This window comes from Dasypus novemcinctus, chromosome 17 (genome assembly GCF_030445035.2).
Source record: "Dasypus novemcinctus isolate mDasNov1 chromosome 17, mDasNov1.1.hap2, whole genome shotgun sequence".
In the NCBI taxonomy this organism is placed as follows: Eukaryota; Metazoa; Chordata; class Mammalia; order Cingulata; family Dasypodidae; genus Dasypus; species Dasypus novemcinctus.
Genome location: NC_080689.1, coordinates 24,669,777 through 24,690,194, shown reverse-complemented (window position 1 = coordinate 24,690,194; position 20,418 = coordinate 24,669,777). Strand labels below are relative to the sequence as shown.

General features: G+C 40.0%; 2 protein-coding genes across 3 annotated transcripts in view; one reads left to right on the top strand and one right to left on the bottom strand.

Annotated features, from left to right (window-relative positions):
* Positions 1-2,013: 2,013 nt before the first annotated feature.
* Positions 2,014-17,747, bottom strand: GPATCH11 (G-patch domain containing 11). 2 transcript variants are annotated; one of them, XM_023591020.3, is made up of 9 exons: positions 17,407-17,747; positions 10,988-11,059; positions 10,005-10,231; positions 9,166-9,207; positions 7,893-8,013; positions 7,680-7,770; positions 6,720-6,836; positions 5,692-5,773; positions 2,014-5,003 (listed from the first exon to the last, which is right to left on the bottom strand). In XM_023591020.3, the coding sequence occupies exons 2-9, from the start codon at positions 11,044-11,046 to the stop codon at positions 4,948-4,950; spliced, it is 795 nt and encodes a 264-aa protein (XP_023446788.1). In that variant the 5' UTR covers positions 11,047-11,059; positions 17,407-17,747; the 3' UTR covers positions 2,014-4,947. The 2 variants fall into 2 exon arrangements, with proteins under 2 accessions (XP_023446788.1, XP_004466086.1); XM_004466029.5 differs by lacking the exon at positions 17,407-17,747 and adding an exon at positions 17,054-17,219.
* Positions 17,107-20,418, top strand: part of HEATR5B (HEAT repeat containing 5B) — a 147,505-nt gene continuing 144,193 nt past the window's right edge. The window contains exons 1-2 of the mRNA XM_058278392.2: positions 17,107-17,333; positions 18,288-18,438. Coding sequence (XP_058134375.1) covers positions 18,313-18,438 — 126 coding nt within the window. The 5' untranslated portion in view covers positions 17,107-17,333; positions 18,288-18,312. The remainder of the gene's footprint in view (positions 17,334-18,287; positions 18,439-20,418) is intronic.

Below are 20,418 nucleotides of genomic sequence, written 5' to 3'. Positions count from 1 at the left end.
CATCTTGTATCCCACATCTTATCAGTTGCCAAATGTTCTCTTCTCCCCCTAAATTGTTTCTTCTGTTTGCCCCTGCCTTTTCATTTTTATTGCCTTGACTCAATTTCTCTTTATTGCTGCCACAGGTAACTACAGTGGCCTTTTTAAAAAAGATTTATTTATTTATATCCCCTCCCCCCACCCCAGTTGTCTGTTCTCTGTGTCTATTTGCTGTGTCTTCTTTGTCCGCTTCTGTTGTCAGCGGCACAGGAATCTCTGTCTCTTTTTGCTACGTCATCTTGCTGTGTCAGTTCTCTGTGTGTGCGGCTCCATTCCTGGGCAGGCTGCACTCTCTTTCCTGCTGGGCGGCTCTCCCCAGGGACGCACTCCCTGCGCATGGAGCTCCCCTACACAGGGGACACCCCTGCGTGGCCCGGAACTCCCTGTGCGCATCAGCACTGTGCATGGGCCAGCTCCACATGGGTCAAGGAAGCCCGGGGCCTGAACCGCGGATCTCCCATTTGGTAGATGGATGCCCCAACCACTGGGCCAAGTCTGCCGCCTACAGTGGCCTTTTAAATTCTTGTGGCTTCCATTCTGTCCTTTAGTCCTTCCCTACAGTCCTATGTCCTGCAGTGTTTTCTTAACACAAATCTGATTCTTTGCTCAAAACTCTATAAAGGTTTTAGTCTAAGTGACTCTGCTCGATATTCCATGCCTTCTTAGTATGACCCCAGCCTGTCTTGCTAAATTTACCTCCCATTATGCCATGTTCAGCATCACCTATAAAGGCTCCAGCAACACAGGTCTGCTCAATGTTACCCGAACAGGCTTTTGCACTCAATGGCTTCCCTCTACAGTTTCTACCCATAATTCTCTTCCTCAACTAAAAAAAAACAAACAGCCTTATTGAGATATAATTCAGTATTACATTTAATATTTAAATTTAAATATGTACATTTAAAAGTTTTCAGTCTCGACCTTTTGGCTAAGATCTAGTAAAAGTATCTAGAGGTATTTAGTATATTCAGAGTTGTATATCTATCACAACCAATTCTGTAACATTTTTACCACTCAAAAAGAAACTGTACCCATTAGCAGTCACTTCCTACTTCTCCCCAACCCTTTCAACCCTAGGCAACCACTAATATACTTTCTATTTTTATAGATTTGCCTATTCTGGACATTTCTTATAAATAAAATCATATAATATGTGGTCTTTTTCACATATTTAGTATGTTTCCAAGGTTCCTCCATGTAGTAAGCATCAATACTTCATTGCTCTTTATTACCAAATAGTATTTCACTTTATGGATATTTAACACATTTTATCCATTCATCAGTTAATGGGTATTTGGATGTTTGGATAAATTGGATTTTGGCTATTATGAATAATATTGCCATGAACATTCGTGTAAAAGGTTTTGTATAAGCACATGTTTTCATTCTTCTTGATTTTATACCTAGAAGTGGTATTGTTGGGTCATATGGTAACTTCTTCCTCACAATTTTACATATTAAAGTTCTACCTGTCTTTCACAACCCAAGTCAAGGGTTACTTCCATAGTTTCCCACCACCTCCCATTCAGTATTAACCTTCTCCCTGGTCACTGTTTAGTGCTTACCAGTCCACCTTGCAACTCTGTTATTCCTATATGGCTCTTTCCTTCATTATACTGTGAATTTCCGGAAAGCAGGGACAGACCTGCTCTCTTTTTTTTTTTTTTTTTTAGGAGATACTGGGATTGAACCTGGGACCTTCTACATCAAAGCAGGTGCTCAACCACTGAGCTCCACCTGCTCCATAGGCCCTCTCATTTTTGTGCATCAAGTATGCATCGAGCCTAGTGCTCTGCATAAAGCAGAAACTCTTTAGTGCTTTTTAAATTGGTGGGGAATAAAAAGTGTTAAAAATTTCTTATGCTTGATCCAATAAAATGTGTCTAATAAATAATAATCTTCTCTTTCAAATTTCCAGTAATTGAATGTTTGCCAAAAACAACAACAACAAAGTAAACGTGTAAGGTAAACTGATTTGGTACATTAAAGTGTATTTGTTTATTCTGAATTTCAGAAGCTACAGTATTTTGGATTTATAATTATGAAAATGAAACATTTTAGAAATTCTAGATGGGACTTTGAAAATACATGTAGTACAATTTAATCAAAGTAAATGGTACCGTGATTTTAAAATTCACTTTAACATTTCAAATTTCATATCAATGTTTTAAAGCAAATTAAAAAATTCTTTTCAATGTTTTACACCTTCAGTCTCAACAGACTAGTTGTGAAGTACAATGAAATAATGCAATGAAAACAAGTTGTCACTCATATTCTGAAAGCTTGAATTTTTAACTTTAGATGAACAAAAACGGGAGTGACATCTACTCTCAAAGGCCCTAGCCCTTGAAGGATGGGTCACAACCCTGGTGGCACAATGGGCTATATCAAGGTTATTCCAACATTCTCAGCCTAATTCTTGATAAGCATAATTTGAAATATCCCTGGGAAAGTGGTGGGTTGCCCCATAGTAAGAGTAGAAAGAAATGCCAGTTCCTAAACATCTAATTCTGTTCCATGACTGACTAACTGAATGTTGGTGTGCTGGTAGAAATGACAGAGGATTTGATTCTAATTCCAACAGAAAGGTATAGTCATTTGTTTTGGCTACTAATTCAATTTTTTTTTTTTAAGAAAAAATATTAAGCAATATCCAACCATAAATGCCAATAATTCAAATATCTTTACATTCACAAAAAATGATAATTCATTTTCTGGATGAGGAACTGAGGCCTAGAAATGAACTAGGTTAGTGGTTCTCAATCTCTGCAGCATCTTAGAATCAAGGGTAGCGATGCCCAGGCCACAGTGACCACTCAGCAGAATCTATGTGGGTGGGACCCTCGCATTATCTTTTTTAAAAAAAAAAAAAAAGATTTATTTCTCCCCACACCCTTGTTGTTTTTCACTTGCTGTGTCTGTTCATTTTCCTGGTTTCTTTAGGAGGCACCAGAAGCCAAACCTGGGACCTCTGATGTGGGAGGAATATGCCTAATCACTTGAGCGACCTCCGCTCCCTGCTTTGAGTCTTTCATCCTGTTTTTCCTCCCGACATCTCTTGTTGCGTCATCTCAGTTGTGTCAGCTTGCCATGCCTGTCTGTTTGTTGTGTCTTTCATTGTTTTTTCTTCTTGTGTTTCATGTCAGCTTGCTGTGCCTGCCCATCGCACCAGCTTGCTGTCTTCTTTAGGAGATACTGGGATCCAAACCAGTGACTTCCCATGTGATAGGCAGAAGCTCATTTGCCTGAGCCACATCCTCTTCCCGAATTATCTTTTTATAAAGCCCTCCAAGTTAAACTTGAGAACAAGCTAATACAAGTTGTACTACTGATAATCTAAACCTGTGCAAGTGTAAAGTAGCTTCTGCTGTTTTCTTGTGTTTGCTGTTTCTAATAAAAGGAAGAAGTGGTTGATCTTTTGCTCAGTGCTCCTGAAAGGTAAGCTGTAAACTTGTACAGGTGATACAAATAGTTGCACAACTCTATCTGAAGAACAGTAAAGCTCCAAATTTAACCTACATTACTGGTTCTCATCCTCAGATGCTTATCAGACTCATTTTTGGGACTTTAAAATAAATACAAATATCCAGGAACTACCCTAGACTAACCGGCTCAAAATGAGTAGACACCTGGGCTTGTGACCTTTTTAAAAAGGTCATGATTTTGATGCTCGATCCTGGATCGAGCTGTCTCATGGTATGTCCCTAGCTCTACTTGGTTAAATAATAGGGAAGCAGATTCTAAATTAAGATGGAAAAACAGCTTAGTTTTTTTTTTTTTTTTAAATCTACCCAACAAAGTAATGGCCTGTCTTAAAGCAGTGAGCTCTTTGTGGCTGGAGGAATGAAGGAAGAGGCTGAATTATTATCTGCTGGGAATGTTGTCAGAGGGTTCCTAAATTCAGTAGGTAACTGCATTACATGATATTTAAGGTGACTTCCAATTCTTAAGTTTCTTTAGCTAAAACCTGCAACAGGGAGGCGGACTTGGCCCAATAGATAGGGCGTCCGCCTACCACATGGGAGGTCCGCGGTTCAAACTCTGGGCCTCCTTGACCCGTGTGGAGCTGGTCCATGCGTAGCACTGATGTGCGCAAGGAGTGCCCTGCCACACAGGGGCGTCCCCCGCGTAGGGGAGCCCCACACGCAAAAAACAAACAAACAAAACCTGCAACAGAATATGAGTATTCATATTTCCATGAAAACTCACAATTTTATCAGAAGCATAAAAATTACTCTGCTGCTAAAACAATTTAGCGTTAATGGAACAGCATCTCTAGTATCAGTCTTTCTGAGGGGGAATATTTTCCCTCTACTCATGAGGGCCAAGGGAACTTCTTGGGAGAAAGAAGTATGGGAACAAGTTCTCTGGATTCTCATTCATCCCTTCCTAACAGAAGTGTCGTATATGACTGATGATACTGGGAGAAGAAACTGAGCATGTGTGGATTCTTTAACCTGGAGTGCTTACAGTTCTCAGAATGCAAAGATGGACCCTCAAATCAGGGAGCAATATTAGGTGGCTAATTGGAGAACAAGGCAATCTTGTTCTCTGCTTTAGCTTTATCATTAATAAAGCTGGTATTCTGATCTCCCTCTGACTCCCATGTCTTATCTTTCAATTTAAGGGAGTTACCTGTTAGGTATCTTTAAATCCCAAAAATAAAACAATACAGCCATAAATTGTAATTGGCCACATCTGCTACTTACATTATGAAACAGCCTTCCATTAGTTTTTCAAGTCAGTGGATACCTATATCCTTCTAAAGTACAAAACAATAAAACATTACTATTTTATAAAGGTCCTCTTTCTTTACTGGCATCAAAAATTAGGGAATTCTAACTGCTCAATTGACTATGACTAGGAAACATCAACATTTTTCTAGGTTCCACTTTATTGAGAATATTTTTAGTCATGATCTGCAGAAGTTGGTCCTGGGCAATTTGAAGTTAAGTCTTCTTTATCTGTAATTTATGTAAGGAAAATAAAATATTAATATGATTTTTATAGTAAAGTGTTCTGGATAATTATTTCAATATAATATTTATTTTTGATCTGCTGTGTTTGCTACTTACTCTGTTAAACAAACCAGGAAAAGATAAAAGTAACAATAACTTCTTCAATCTCAAGCATAAAGTCCTTAAATACAAATTAGCAGAGGTAGCTTGGATAAATGTATGGTAAGGGGAGTACTTAGATTCTTAAGACATCTGAAAAGTTTCGAACCATTTCTTTCCTTACAATGAAAAAGCAAATGGAATGGATTTTATGACTTGAGGACAATATTCTATCCAACTTCACAAAAATTAGTTATACTAATTTAATACAAATTTCTTTCAAATATCTGAAGCTGAAAAAAATCTTTAAAAATAAACCATGAAAAAATTCGTCTTCCTCAAGTGATTCTAAAATTGTTTCTTTTCAAACATTCCCCTCCTGCACATTTAGTTCCTGAAAAGTTAAAAGTAACTTTAATAGGAACTCAATGATTTCTAAATCCATTATTTGAGACATTGATCCCATACTGCCATTTGGACGGAATAAGGAATTTCTCCTGCCTATGGGAAATGTGACTTTCATAAAAACTCAAAGCTGAAAGTCAAAGAGCATTCTTATTCAATATTTTTTAGAAAGTATAAAATAGTTTCTTACCTTCATAGGCTGTTCCACACCAAATGCAATAGAAATGTTCTTCTCTTAAATAACTAGTCAATATTTGTAGTTTTTCTAGTACCTAGATATAGGGCAAAAGCACATTATTAATGGTTTGCATCAAACAGAACCTTGGTTTTCTAAAGTTTCTTAGATCATACAGAATTAGCCAAAGGCCATAATTTTCTGCTACACTCTCAAGTTTTAGAGGTGACTAGGATAGAATCAATATATTAGAAGAATATGTCCCAGTTTACTAACCACCCTGAAATTTTCACAAGTCTTTCAGACACAACAGAGATCATTTATTAACACTGAGAAAATAGTTTTGGGGTGGGTCTATTATAATCACACCACTTAAAGACCCCTCCTACTTTCAAGGAATCTACCTTCCTCAGATGGGTTTAAGGGTAAATGCTGCTTCTCTTTGCCATAAAACTTCTCACTAGTGGTCTCCCAGTTAAACAGAACAGACTTTTCAAATTGCGAATGCTTTCTATAAAATTCTTACATACAAGTAACCATAGAAATGTATATTCCTTTCTTGAATAATCTCCACTTTTGGATTATATTTTGTTTTGTTTATGGGTGGGGGAGGTAGGCACTTAGAATCACTTCCAGAAGTTAACAGGAAACAAAGTATACATTAAAATAATTTATATTTGCAGCTAAGCTAATCAAGCATTTAAACTGCAGTCGAGTTGAAAGGGCAAACTGAAGCTAAAAGGCAAAAATGATATAAGAGGTTTGATTTGGGGTTTATGAAATGATCCTGTAAAGCAGTGGTTCTTAGCAAGGGTGTGATTTTTTCCCCTCAGGGGACATCTGGCAATGTTTGGAGACATTTTTTGGTTGTCACAAAGTGGGGGTAGGTTGCTATGGCATCCTAGGAAGGAGAGGCCAGGGAGGCCACTAAACCTCTTAAAATGCACAGAATGGTCCCTACAACAAAGATTTATTAGCCCAAGTAGTCCACAGTGCTGAGGTTAATAAAACCTGCTGTAAAAGGAATTGATAGCAAAACGTACACCTAAATCTTCACTCTCATATTCATCTTCATCTTGTTCTTTTTCTTCCTCTTCCTCTTCTTCATTCTCCTGTTCAGGCCTCAACCAGTACCATGCCTCCCTGGGAACCTGAATATTCTGAAAATGTAGAACTATTCTCAATTAAACATGACTAGATAGTATTGCGAATCTGTTCACTTTAGCACGTATTAATTCTTCCAATAAATATTTACTGAGTGCTGCTTTAAGAGTAAGGCATTGCACCATGAAAGATGGGAGCACAAAGTTCAATTAGAATACTGTCCCCATGTTGCTGAAAGTCTAGTAGGGAAGATAAGCTATGGATATAAAATGATGTATGTAAGTGTGAATATTCTAAGAATTATGAAGTTCAAAATAAGTACTAAGGAAATACAAAGGAGTAAGAGATTGCTTCCAGCAATGTATTTACATATAAAGGAAATTTTACTATAAACATTTTTGAGACTTTCGACGAAGTCACTTTTATTTTGATGGTACTTGAAACCCCTAAGAAAATAACAAAGATAGACTTTTTTTTAAACCACTCAAATCTGAAATAAACAGTATTTAACCATGATTCTACTAAGTAAAGACATATAAGGTACTGAATAGGAATTGAAAATAGGCTATTCTGATTAACCAAATACTTTGGTGAACAGAATTGCCACACACCTCAGTCCCGAGTAGTCCATACTCAGGACAGAGAATAATTAACTGTAAAAATATTATTTAACCCTTACTGGGTAATTTAGACACCTCTACTTCCTTCAGTAAGTCATTATTGTGATTATCAATTATCACAGATCAGTCGTAAGTCAAAGGAAAGCTTTAATGGGTGAAGGCTAGATAAACTGGCTTGAAATTATTTTTCTTTTTCTTTCTTTTTAAAATAAAAATACATGACAAATCATACTGGATGCTAAAACACTTTACCAAAATGAAAGCAGGTAAAAGGATTACCTTCTGGCTATCCAATTGTTGACAGGCTCGCTGGCTTCTTTTAAGATCTCCTTCTAGCTTCATTTCATCTTGCTTATTCTTAAGCCTCATTCTAATTAAGAAAAATAGATATATACACTTAGGATCTATATAGTTTCTTTAACCATTTCATATGACCAGAAAACATACAATAATTAAGAAAAATTAAATAAAAGCTCAAATACAAAGTTTCACCGAAACTGTTCTGCAGCTTTTTCTTCAGCTTGTTTTTCTGTGTGAATCTTTCTTCTGTAGCTTTCTAATTTTTCCTCTGCTTTCCGTTTTAATAATGCTTCATGACCAATGCCACTTTTCCCTGTTCAAATACAAAACCATGATGAGAAACTTACTGACTTTATACTTCAACACATAACAATTTAAATATTTACAAATTAAATGCAATTCTCATTTGAGTACAGCCACTCAACATCATTTGACAAGGTCAGGAAAAAAAGAGTACAGGTTAAAAAAAAATACCCAATCTGATTTTTACAAAGACCATTAGTCTTACCTAATAAAATAATAATACTATACAAATTTGGTAGTCATTTTTTAAATGAGGAAAACAGTAACAACTGTCATAATTTCATATAAAGATGATGAATAAAACACTTTTTTAGGGAAGTAGATGTGGCACAGCTGATAAGAGTGTCTGCCTACCATATGGAAGGTCCATGTTTCAATACCCAGGGCCTCCTGGCCCATGTGGTGAGCTGGCCCACGCTCAAGGAGTGCCATGCCGCTCAGGGGTGTCCCCCACATAGGGGTGCCCCATGCGCAAGGAGTATGCCCCGCAAGGAGAGGTGCTCCGTGTGAAAAAAGCACAGTCCACCCAGGAGTGGCGCCATATCCACGGAGAGCTGGCACCGCAAGATGATGCAACAAAAAGAGACAGATTCTCAGTGCCACCTGACAAGAATGCAAGCAGACACAGAAGACAGAGAATGGACACAGAGAGCAGATGATGGCAGGGGAAGGGGAGAGAAATAAATAAAACTTTAAAAAAACAAAACAAAAAAACATTTTCTCTTGAATTCATCCAAAATACTAAGAAAAATATTTAATGGATAAAAAGTGTCTCATAAGCACAGGCCCCAGCACAGGCCCAGCGTGGTGAAGTAATGCACCAAAAAGATGACGATACAACCAGATGGAAAAGAAAAAGATCTCATAACTTTTTGGCATATTTTAATGAAAAAAATGAAAGTTTCCCCCATTTTTGATTATATAAAATTTTATTTTATACTCAGTAAAACATATTTTATTTTTAATTTAAAGGTTTAGAAGTTTAAACAACAAATATTTAGAGGGCTTCCTATGATAAGAACTGTAGCCAGATCATCATTTATTTATTAAGCAAAGTATGTGCTAGAGTTGAGAATAGTTATCATTCCTAGAAATGAGGTCTCAAACTTGCCCAATGTTTACAGTCAGAATTGAGATAACATGCTAAAAAATAATTACATACCGGTTTTGATGTTGAGAGGAATCGGTTCCACAATGCCATCTCCTAAAAAGAGAACATGAACGACTTTGGAAATTCTTTCTCAAACTACATTTTAGTATGCAGTTTTACAGTGCTTTCTACATATTCCTTCCAGTTTCATTGATATTCATAACTGAAATGTGAATATAAGTAATCTATGATCAATTATTCTCCTGCCTCCTAAACACCTCGTCTTCAATAAAGCAGACTCGCAGCCTGCTATGCCATCTGAAGGTGGGCTTTTAAGAAGTGAAAACTGATATTATAGGCTCAAGAGGGTAAAAGTCCTCAGCGAAAGGAAAGCCTTGTTGGGTGAAGACCAAAGCAATTATAATAAAGGAAAGAAAAACAGCTTACAGAAGCCACCATATGGTCTCTGCATCTTAACTAGCAGTTTTACTTCCGAAAGAGAATCGAAATTCTTCAACTGGGAAGTCACTCAGACAGCTGCCATAGGCATAAGCAAGTCAGGCAGAATCCTGCCACCATCTTCAATGTCCCATGGCCATTGGCACTTCTCGAACCATCACTGGTCACCATTCTTAGCTGCTGTCTCCCTTGCAAGCCGTGTCCATCCCAGTTATTATCGCCTCTAATGCTGAGCTGGGCTGATAAGCAGCTCAACAGCATAAGCAGTGTCTAAAATGGATATGGGAAGACTAAAGTTCTCTATTAGGCTTGGCAGCAATTAAGAGACTAAGAAGCTTAAGTTATTTTAATTTTGTGTAGAGGGATAAAGATTAAAGAACCACCTGTAATACTCATCAACAAGTCACAATTTGGTGGTTAGGAACATCTATTTATTTCCGGATGTGACTTACCACTCTTGCCAAGAGCCTGACCACTTTTATATCCCATCTTCTGGAGCAAAGCAAACCCTTTGTTTCCACAGCCTAGTGCATTCTTCAACCCAATGTCACGTCTTTCTTTTTCTTCTTCTTTTAAACTTTTCTGCCTATTTTTCAAATTAGCCTCTACTTGCTTTTCTTCTTTTCGACGGGCTTCTCGGATTTGCCTCAGCATTGGTAATCCTGGTCTGATATCTTCTCTGAGCAATAATAGAAAAGGTCATTTTAGACAAGTACATGGAGTTTTCTCATAAATTTTACTAATTCCTTATTTGACTTTCCTCAACATTTCAGTGCTACCTGTGGTCATCTCTGCTACTCTCATGGTAACAGTAAAGCTACCTGAACAGACAAGCAGAAATGATGCTAACATTTAATAGTGTACTCTGTGACAAGCCATTATGAGAGCAATGTGTCAGTACAATCAAGAGAGATGGGCAGGGAATTGGGGCAGAGAACAAAGGGGGTAAGCTTGAAAAAGCAAAAAAGTGAGTCAAATTTTGGAGGGATGTCAAAGAAATTAAGAACTGAGAAAAGGCCATTGGGTGTGACAAAACCCATGGTCTCCAGGAATTGTTGTTTGAGTAGAATGATGAAGGCTGGTGCTAGATTGTAGGAAACTAAGTATAGAGTTGAAGAAGTTAGAAGTAGGAAGGGTAGACTAATTTTTCTAGGAGGTTGGTAATAAAGAGCAAAACTGAATGGTGGCGAGAAGAGAAAATACGATGAAATAAAGGAAAAGGAGTAAATTTCCTTTGAAGAAGGGAATAAAAAGGATCAAAGGTAGAAGTAAAATGGTAAGCGTTAGGAGTAAGGGGTTCCCAGTACCTTTGTACAGACACATAGGAGGGGTCACTACAAAGTAAGAAGACTCTCTAACCTCACACACAAAATCAGTCTCGCTGCTTAATGCATGTCTTATAAACATTTCTGCATTAGTGTGCACATTTACTTACTGGACATTAATGAAGGAATCAGACATATAGTCCTCTTCTTCTGCCATGTTCAACTTCATATGGCAATTGAATCTAGAAATCAAATAGGACGAAGTAATAATTGCTCTTTAACTAAAATGGAAATAAATCTTTATGTATCCCAAGAGCTCTAATACATAGTCAAGTGCCATCTGGGCATCTTTATCTGTGAAGCTCTCAAACTCAATAATCCAAACAACCCAATTTCTTTCCCCCTAAAACCTCCTACATCTCCTATATTTTCACATGGTTAATGCCATTACTATCTCTTCCTTCCTGACTCTTATACCCTGTCAATTATTCCTCCATAGTGTCTCTCAAAGTTATCCATTTTGTTTTCTATAGTTGTCACCACTACTTTAGTTCAGGCATTTCCTTCTCACCTGAACTATTACAAAACATTTTTTATGTGTTTTTTTTCCTTTTAACACATTAATAAAGCATACAATCATTCAAAGTGTACAATCAATAGTATGTGGTATAATCACACACTTCTTCATTTATCACTTCAATCATTATTAGAGCACTTTTCCTATTTCAATAACAAAACTTCTTTTTTTAAAAATTAAAATTATTTATTTTTAAAAATTACATTCAAAAAATATGAGGTCCCAATCAACCCCACCGCCCCCACCCCCCACTCCCCCCACAGCAACACTCTCTCCCATCATCGTGACACATCCATTGCACCCGGTAAGTACATCTCTGAACATCACTGCACCCCATAGTCAATGGTCCACATCATAGCCCACACTCTCCCACGTTCCATCCAGTGGGCCCTGGGGGGATCTACAATGTCCCGTAATTGTCCGTGAAGCACCACCCAGGCCAACTCCACGTCCCGAAAACGCCTCCACATCTCATCTCTTCCTCCCATTCCCCAAACCCAGCAGCCACCATGGCTACCCTTCCCACACCCATTCCACATTTTCTCTATGGACATTGGATTGGTTGTGTCCATTGCACATCTATGTCAAGTGGGGGCCTAGATTCCACATGGACACTGGATGCACTCCTCCTGCTTTCAGTTGTAGACACTCCAGGCTCCATGGTGTGGTGGTTGACCTTCTTCAACTCCATGTTAGCTGAGTGGGGTAAGTCCAATCAATCAAAGTGTAGGAGCTGAAGTCTGTTGAGGCTCTGGGCCTGGGTGTCTTATTATCAGTCCAGAGATTCAAATCCCCTAAATATATCTTAAACCCCAGCACCAACTACAATTCCAATAAAGTAGCATGCAAGTCTTGTGAGAAGAGATCCCCTCTGAGTCCATTTCCATCATGCAGAAACACCAGCTCCAAAGAAGGGCCATCTGCCATGGCAGTGAACCCCATCTGCCATGTCCATAGAACCCGTGGGTCTCTTTATCCCTCAAAAGAACCAATACCTGGGGTTGTATCTACTTTATCTGTCTCTTAGACTCTGCTCAGTTGTGCATAAGGGCATTCCTTCTGACAACCTCCAGACTCTTTTTTAGAGACTCATAGCCTTATAATCTCATTTCTCCTTTCCATTTCCCCCTTACATTAGGTCAAACAGCATTTTGAAGTCATGTTATTATATGTAGACAGGGATATTCTACTGATCCGTATTGAACCTTTAATTCAAGGTCATTTTCTAGTTGCATCTTCAGCTGGTATGTGGTAGTGATCCCTCGGTGCCAGGGAGGCTCATCCCCGGGTGTCATGTCCCACGCTGGGGGGAATGCACTGCATCTACATGCTGAGTTTGGCTGTGAGAGTGGCCACATTTGAGTAACATGAAGGCTGTCAGGAGGAAACTCCCAGGCACAGTGCTACTCTAAGCCTTGTTCTTATTACAGGTGTATAGGCTCAAAAGCATAGCCATTAGTATCAGGAGCCCACTGTTGGGCCCTCCTTCCTTCCTGGTTCTTGCCGTTGCACCTGGGGGACTGCCGCTGCTCCCCCAGGGTCCACGACAGTGATCCCCCGGCCAGGGGCCCAGTACCCCCCCAGCTGTTGTTTTTAATTGTTTCCACTATGAGTATATCTAGACATTACTATATACCCTGGGCATATGTCCTGTATAACTCCCTGTCAGCCATATATATCCTGTCAATAACATTCTATATCAGTAACTTCTTAATGGCATCATTGCCTTTGGCTCTTCTTTGCCAATCCAGCCTTTATACCTCCTCCAATGTTTTTTCTAACCATTTCTAAGTCAGATCGTGTTACTTCCCTGTTTCAAAACCTTCAATAAATTTTACCCTGCAGTCAGTGGATAGCAAGTCTTTTTAGCACAGCATTAGAGGCCTTCATAATCTGACCCCTGACTCTCCTTTAGGATTTATTATTCAAGCCAGGATGGGTGTCCTCTGAACATACCACAGGCATTTCTGTCCCACATGCCTAAGCTACCCTCCTTCACAAAAACTGGTCCTGACCACTACAGGCCCATTTGAAACTTGATACAGTAATACCTCACTTACATGGAAATACATTTGTGGAGAGTTTCTACCCAAAACAGTTAAAATTGTGAATTGCTGGCTTGTGAAGGGATAAAATAATTATCTAGAACAGTGCTTCTCAAACTTCATTGTGTATGTGAATTGCTTTGGGATCTTGTTAAATTCTGGGCTCTAGCTTGAGATTCTGTGTTTCTAACAGGCTCCCAGATGATGTCAATGCTGCTGGTTCAATTGTGGGACACAAAAGTGTAACCACTTGTTATAGTCATATGTTTTGTTGTTGTTTTTGTTTGCCCTACATTCCTTCCTTTGGAAGCTCAGGCCTCTGCCCTCCCTGGGATTCTAATGGAGGTGGCAGTCTCAGTACTCTAAACTCCCTTGGCACAAAGATAGCCAATTATAGTACCCTATGACCCAGAAAGAGAGGAAGGCATGACTTCCATTGCATGACATGAACATATGGATTGTGGGAGAAAAAAGCTTTCTTCACTGAGGTTTGCAAAGTGGGAGTATGTGAAGCTGGGCTATGGGTGGCCATCTTCTAAGCCATATAAGGAGAACCTATCTGCAGAATGAAGTCAGGTAGAGAAAACAGACAAAGATAGAACTAAAATCAATGGGTCTCCTCCATCCTAGCTCCTGATGTCCTAATCTCTCCAGCTCCTTCTTTGATGCCGTGACTTAGCATCCTTCCTAGCTAGATGGACCAATAATTGTTCTCATTACTTAAGCTTGTTTGAGTAGGGGTCAATTGCAACCATGAGAATACAGACAATTATGCTGAATGAAGAATATTTTTTACTGTTTCTTAATATATAAATCTTCCAACTAGGGTGTAAATCACAAAGACAAGTTCCCCTCTATCCTCACTGCCCACCACTGTGTTCCAAATATCATACCGTCCTAAAAGGTATTTAGCTATGATAAGGACAAGAAGGGTCTTCAAATATTTGTGATTTTGTAATAATAAAATACTTTTTCTTATGTCATTATGTCTTATTAAAATTTTTTATTAAATATACCACAAATACAGAAAAACACATAACAAATACACAGGTTAATTGAGAGGCAAGCACTCTTATAAATATATAGCAGCCTCCAAGATGGCCCCCAATGATTCTTGCTTCTTGGTTTTTATACCCTTAAGCAGTTTCCTCCCATGATGAACAAGGCTGATCTGTGTAAAATACGACATTGTGGAAGTAGTGAAGCATGACTTCTGAGGCCCAATCATAAAAGACACTGCAACTCTCACCTTGTGCTTTTAGTCAGATCACTCTAGAGGAAGCTAGCTGGCATATAGTGAGGACACTCAAGTAGCTCTATGGAGAGGTCTATTAAGTGAGGAATTGAGGCCTCTTGCCAACAGTCAGTGCCATCTTGCTAGCCACATGAATGAGCCACCATGGAAAGGAATACTCTAGCCCCAATCAAGCCTTCAGATGACTCAGCCTGACATTTTCATTACAGCTTTATAAGAGTCTGACCTAGTTAAGCTGCTAACAAATTCCTGACCCACACAAAGTGTGAGATAAATGCTTAATGTTGTTTTAAGTTGTCAAGTCTTGGGAAAATTTGTTATACAGCAATAGATAGTACAAACTATCAGCCAGGTCAGGATATGGAACTGTCAGCTACCCCAGGAGCCCTCTAAATCCCCTACCCAACTGCACTATCTCCTTCCATTTTAGGAGTAGTCTCTACTGTATATTATAATCACTACTTCCTTACTTTTCTTTATAGTTTTATTACATGTATATCCTTAAAGATCACAGCTTAATTCTATTTTTATTATAACATAGTAAACTAAAATTGTGTAAGATAATAACACAGCATTTGTGGTAATTCACCTGTTTCTAACTGTCAGATTCTTCATTTGTAATAATATTACACATAATGGTTTAGGACTTACCCAATCTATCACACACTTTCATCCCATTTAATCATCATTAGCAACTAACTAGATATAATTAGTAAGCCCTGCTTTCCAGTTGGAGAAATTAAGGCTTGGTATGTCTAAACTTGCTCAAAACCACAAAGAATCCAGGACCCGGTGCTCTCACTACTGCAGATAAAAGTAGATTTAAAAAAATTTTTTTAAATTAAAAAAAAAAAGATACATAGATAAAAGGTTATTTTTAAAGGGTCTATTTAGAACTGCATAGCCCCTGGATGGGGGCTTCAGGTGCTTTTTAAAGTTCCCACTAGGCAAGCAGACTTGGCCCAATGGATACGGCATCTGACTATCACATGGGAGGTCCGCAGTTCAAACCTGGGGCCTCCTTGACCTGTGTGGAGCTGGCCCATGCGCAGTGGTGATGCACGCAAGGAGTGCCCTGCCATGCAGGGGTGCCCTCTGGTGTAGGGAAGCCCCACCCGCAAGGAGTGCCCTGGGGAAGGAGAGCCGCCCAGCGAGAAACAAAGTGCAGCCTGCCCAAAAATGGCACTGCGCACAAGGAGAGTTGACACAAGATGACGCAACAAAAAGAAACAGATTCCTGTGCCACTGATAAGGACAGAAGCGGTCACAGAAGAACACACAGCGAATGGACACAGAGAGCAGACAACTGTTGGGGAGAGAAATAAATAAAAAATAAATCTTAATAAAAAAAAATAAGGTTCCCTCTAAGGCGATGCAATATACCATATAGCATCACTCATTTCCATCACGGAATAAATTTTATTTTATTTTTTTAAAGATTTATTTATTTATTATCCCTCCCCCTCCCCCGCCACCGGCCAAGTTGTCTGCTCTCTGTGTCCACTAGCTGTGTGTTCTTCTGTGGCTGCTTTCCTTATCAGTGGCACTGGGAATCTGTGTTTCTTTTTGTTGTGTCAGCTCTCCGTGTGCGTGGCACCATTCCTGGGCAGGCTGCACTTTCTTTCGCGCTGGGCGGCTCTTCTCACAGGGTGCACTCCTTGCTCGTGGGGCTCCCCTACGCGGGAGACACTCCTGCGTGGCACGGCACTCCTTGCGCGTATCAGCCCTGCGCATGGGCCAGCTCCACACGGGTCAAGGAGGCCCGGGGTTTGAACCAAGGACCTCCCATGTGGTAGGTGGACGCCCTAACCACTGGGCCAAGTCCTTCCCTACAGCATTAATTTTATAAGGCGATAAGCCAGGAAGAGATGAGGAGGACCAGAGTGACAGCACTGGAGGTGGTGACGAGAAGTAGTCGGATTCTGGGTATATTTTGAAGGTAGCGCTAACAAGATTTGCTGACAAGTTGAATGTAGTATCTGAAAGAGCAATGCCACAGATATCCACGGCTTTGGCCTAAATTCTTGGAAGAATGGCGTTACCATTTTTGCGTGGGAAGACTGTGGAGCAGGGTTTTTGTCTCCTTTTTGGTGGGGCGAGGGGGTGGAAAAGTGGCAAAAGGAGTGCTGCTTCAGCTATACGAAGTTTGAGAGTTCCATAACTCATCTAAGTCAAGAGTAGGTTAAGTTATTGGATCTACGTAGAAAGGTGACAAGAAACGCCTCACTCGGAAACACGTCCTTCAGGGATCTATGATCCCTGCCCTCCCCCATTCCTTCCGGCTGCAAGCATCCCAAGGCGGGGGCAAAGTGGGTGATAGTTGATAGGGTAGTTAGAAACAGCGCACTCCCAACCTTACCTGGCAGTGCCACTCACTCCCGGCCAGCTCCCCAGAGTACGCGCTACGCATGCGCCCAGCAACCAGAGCCGGACTTCCGGCCTCCTCTGAGATCTGTTTCTGCTAGCCGGCGACAGGCGGGGATGGGAAGACTAGGTTAAGCGCTTGCGCAAGACCAACCTTCTGCGCACGCGCTCTTACCTCGTTTCCTAGGCAAGCCTGCGGGAGGCCGGGCACACGGGTCCTTCCGCGGCTGCTTCTACTGCGGAACTCAGCTGATACGCTCCTGGCAGACTAGGAGGTGAGGCAGTCCCACCTACAGCCCAAGTGTACTCATTTGCACTCAGACACACCCCTGCCCCCGCCGCACTCACCGTACATTTTTAGAGGGCTGGGGAGGCAATCCGAGCTTGTAATGACCATTTTCGCTTTTTTGGCTGCGCACTGGGTACTGAGCCGCCGCGTGCTGGGGTTGACAGGCCGACCGATCGGGTCGAAGCCTGCGGCGGCCTCTTGTATTTCCCCCAGCCCTGGTGCTGTGCGACGGTCCTCGGCGTAGTGGGATTAAACCAACCCCAGAACGCGTGGCGCCTCTGCGGGCTGCATTGCCCGCTGCAAGGCCTCGGGGACCGAGTCGTGCTCGCCCCACCCCGGTAGGAAGACGCTTGGAGACATCCAGCTGGGATCTTTATGCTGGAACGTTTAACGTCGGACTGGGCTGGGTGCAGCAGGGGAGTGGTGAGGGTGCAATACGCAGAGCGGAGGACAAGAAGAAGGGGCAGATAGGTTGTCAGGTCTGGCCGTGCTGTTTGATCTTAGGGCTTCAGTTTTCTTATTTGTGAAATGGGTTTTTGTGTTTTGCTAGGCATCATTCTCCTAAAATAATGCCTTATTTGCAATATTTTAACTTTCTTTCCACTCCATTGTTCAGTGTTCCTGATCAAACGCAACTTTCTTTGTTTTCTTTTTGTTTTTGTTTATTCTCTTCGTGTCCTTTAACATTAGGAGATAAGGTTTAGGGACAAGTGTTTAAATACCCTTGTTTTGATTACCTAGACAGTTGTGAGGTGTAATGGTCAGGTATTTAAAATTAATTTCTTAGATTTTGATTAAAAGAGGTAAATTTTACCTCAATGAACTGAGAATAAAGCTACACCCTTATTTCTTAGTGGTTACATTTATTAAGCTCGACTTTAAACATTTAAAAATTCTCTTTTAATCTATTGATTTAAAGTGTAATATCTATTAATTTAAGGTGTGAATTTAAAACTTCACCACTAATGGAGTTGGCCCACAGTTTACTGCTAAATGAAGATGCTTTGGCCCAAATCACTGAAGCAAAGAGACCAGTTTTTATCTTTGAATGGTTGCGCTTTCTTGATAAAGTCTTGGTTGCTGCCAACAAGGTATGGTACTGCTTCTTTACAATTGGGTTAACATAGTAAAGAGTATCATCTGCTTATGATTCGTAAAAAAATGTACATTATGTTTTGGAAAGATTGTGGTTTGCTTATAGAACTTGGGACTGTTAAACTGTCATGGAAATTTCTAGCCTATTTCTTTTCTATTGTCTGGCAAAACCCAAACATTGTTTAAATCCAGCTTGGTACCTATTCCATGTCTCTACATGGATGGCTGAATGTGACTGTAGAAAAACCTGACTTGTGTGATTGGTGTCACCTTAAATCATCATCACCAACTTCAAATGGTCCCTCAGTGCTGACTAGCAATCCTACTGTTTAGTTCCCTAGTATCCTAGAAATGTTTTCCACATGTGCTTTTCTCCCTAGTTCTCTAGTACCTCCTCCTCCGTTTCCCTTTCTCAACTGGTGACTTTGCTTCCTATTTCTTTGAGAAAATACTGACTCCAGAGAACTTCCACATGCGCCCATCACCATATCTGTCCACCCTTTGCTTTCCGTCCTGTTGTGGCTGAACTGTCAGTGCTTCTATTGACAGCCACCCCCTCCACTTTTAATCAGATTCCATCCTTTCCTTTCTCTCTGCTGCATTGTCAGTTTTTTAAAACCTTTAAACTTGAAGAGTAAACATGTATACAGAAAATTACACAGGTCATAAGTCTATAGCTCAGTGAATGATTACAAAGAGAAGACACCCGTAGAGCTCCCAGTCACATCACAAAAAAGAATGTTTCAGTAATATAGAAGCCTCCCCCTCGCTCCCTCTCAATCACTACCCTCCACCCCCAAAGGTAACCACTGACCTCATTTCTTACAACTTAGATTAGTTTTGCCTATTTTTAAACTTTTGCCTCATTAATTTCTTCCTCACATTTGGAGCTGCCCCTTCAGTACACAAACATGCTGTATTATCTTAGACTGTTTAAGAACTAAAACAATAAACAAATCTGTTTCTTAATTTCCATATTCCTTTTTAGCCAGTGTTCCTCGTTGTAGTGAAACTCCTCAAAAGAGTATTCTGTTTGTCATCTTCACTTAATCTCTTCCCATTCCCCCCTTTTGTAAAAATTTAGTTTATATAATCAAAATTATATGTAGGTGAAACAGCTAAATAGTTTTTACAAACTTGCTTTAAAGAGTTAGGAGTCAAAAAGATAACAAAATTAGAGAAAAAAACAAAAACAAGTTAGGAGCCTCCACCTCTCCTCCCACGTCATATCCCCTTCCTAGAAGCAAGTGCATTCATTTTTTATAGCTGATTTTTAAATTATCTAGCTCCATTCTCTCTCTTTTTTCATATAATAAACTTTATTATTTATTTTTTAGAGATTTATTTATTTATTCCCCCCCTTCTTTCCCTTCTCCTGCCCTGCTGTTTTTACTGTCTATGTTGTCTTCTCTTCTCCTTTTCTCTCCTCTAGGATTTACTGGGATTCAATTCTGGAGACCTCTGATGGGGAGAGAAGTTCCCTGTCAATTAAGCCACCTCAGTTCCTGGTTTTTGCTGTGCTTCACCTTGAATCTTGCCTTGTCTCTCTCTCTTTTTATTAATGTTTATTTACTTATTTATTATTGTCTTTTTTAAAAAAGATAAATAGATCACACAAAACGTTGCGTTAAAAAATGTAAGAGATTCCCATATAACCCACTCCCCACCCCTCCATTGTCTCTCTTTTGATGCATCATCATCTTGCTGCATGACTTACTTGCACGGGGCACTGGCTCACCACATGGGCACTTGCCGCACAGGCATGCTTTCTTTTCTTTTTCACCAGGAGGCCCCAGGGATTGAACCCAGGTCCTCGCATATGGTCCGTAGAAGCTCTATCACTTGAGCCACATCTGCTTCCCAATAAACTTAATTTTTAAAGAAGTTTTAGATTTCAGAAAAGTTACATCAAAAGCACATGGGAATTCCCATATACCCGGCCCCCTCACCTTCTCATATTTTCCTCTATTAATAAC

What these genes read in the sequence shown, in the direction of transcription:
- GPATCH11 (XM_023591020.3), bottom strand. Translation starts at nt 11,046, where the DNA reads ATGAAGTTGAACATGGCAGAAGAAGAGGACTATATGTCTGATTCCTTC. An exon ending in TCAGGCTCTTGGCAAGAGTG is followed by an intron (nt 9,208 to 10,004) that starts GTAAGTCACATC and finishes TTCTCTTTTTAG; the next exon opens with GAGATGGCATTGTGGAACCG. An exon ending in ATGAGAGTGAAGATTTAGGT is followed by an intron (nt 5,774 to 6,719) that starts GTACGTTTTGCT and finishes CCCTATATCTAG; the next exon opens with GTACTAGAAAAACTACAAAT.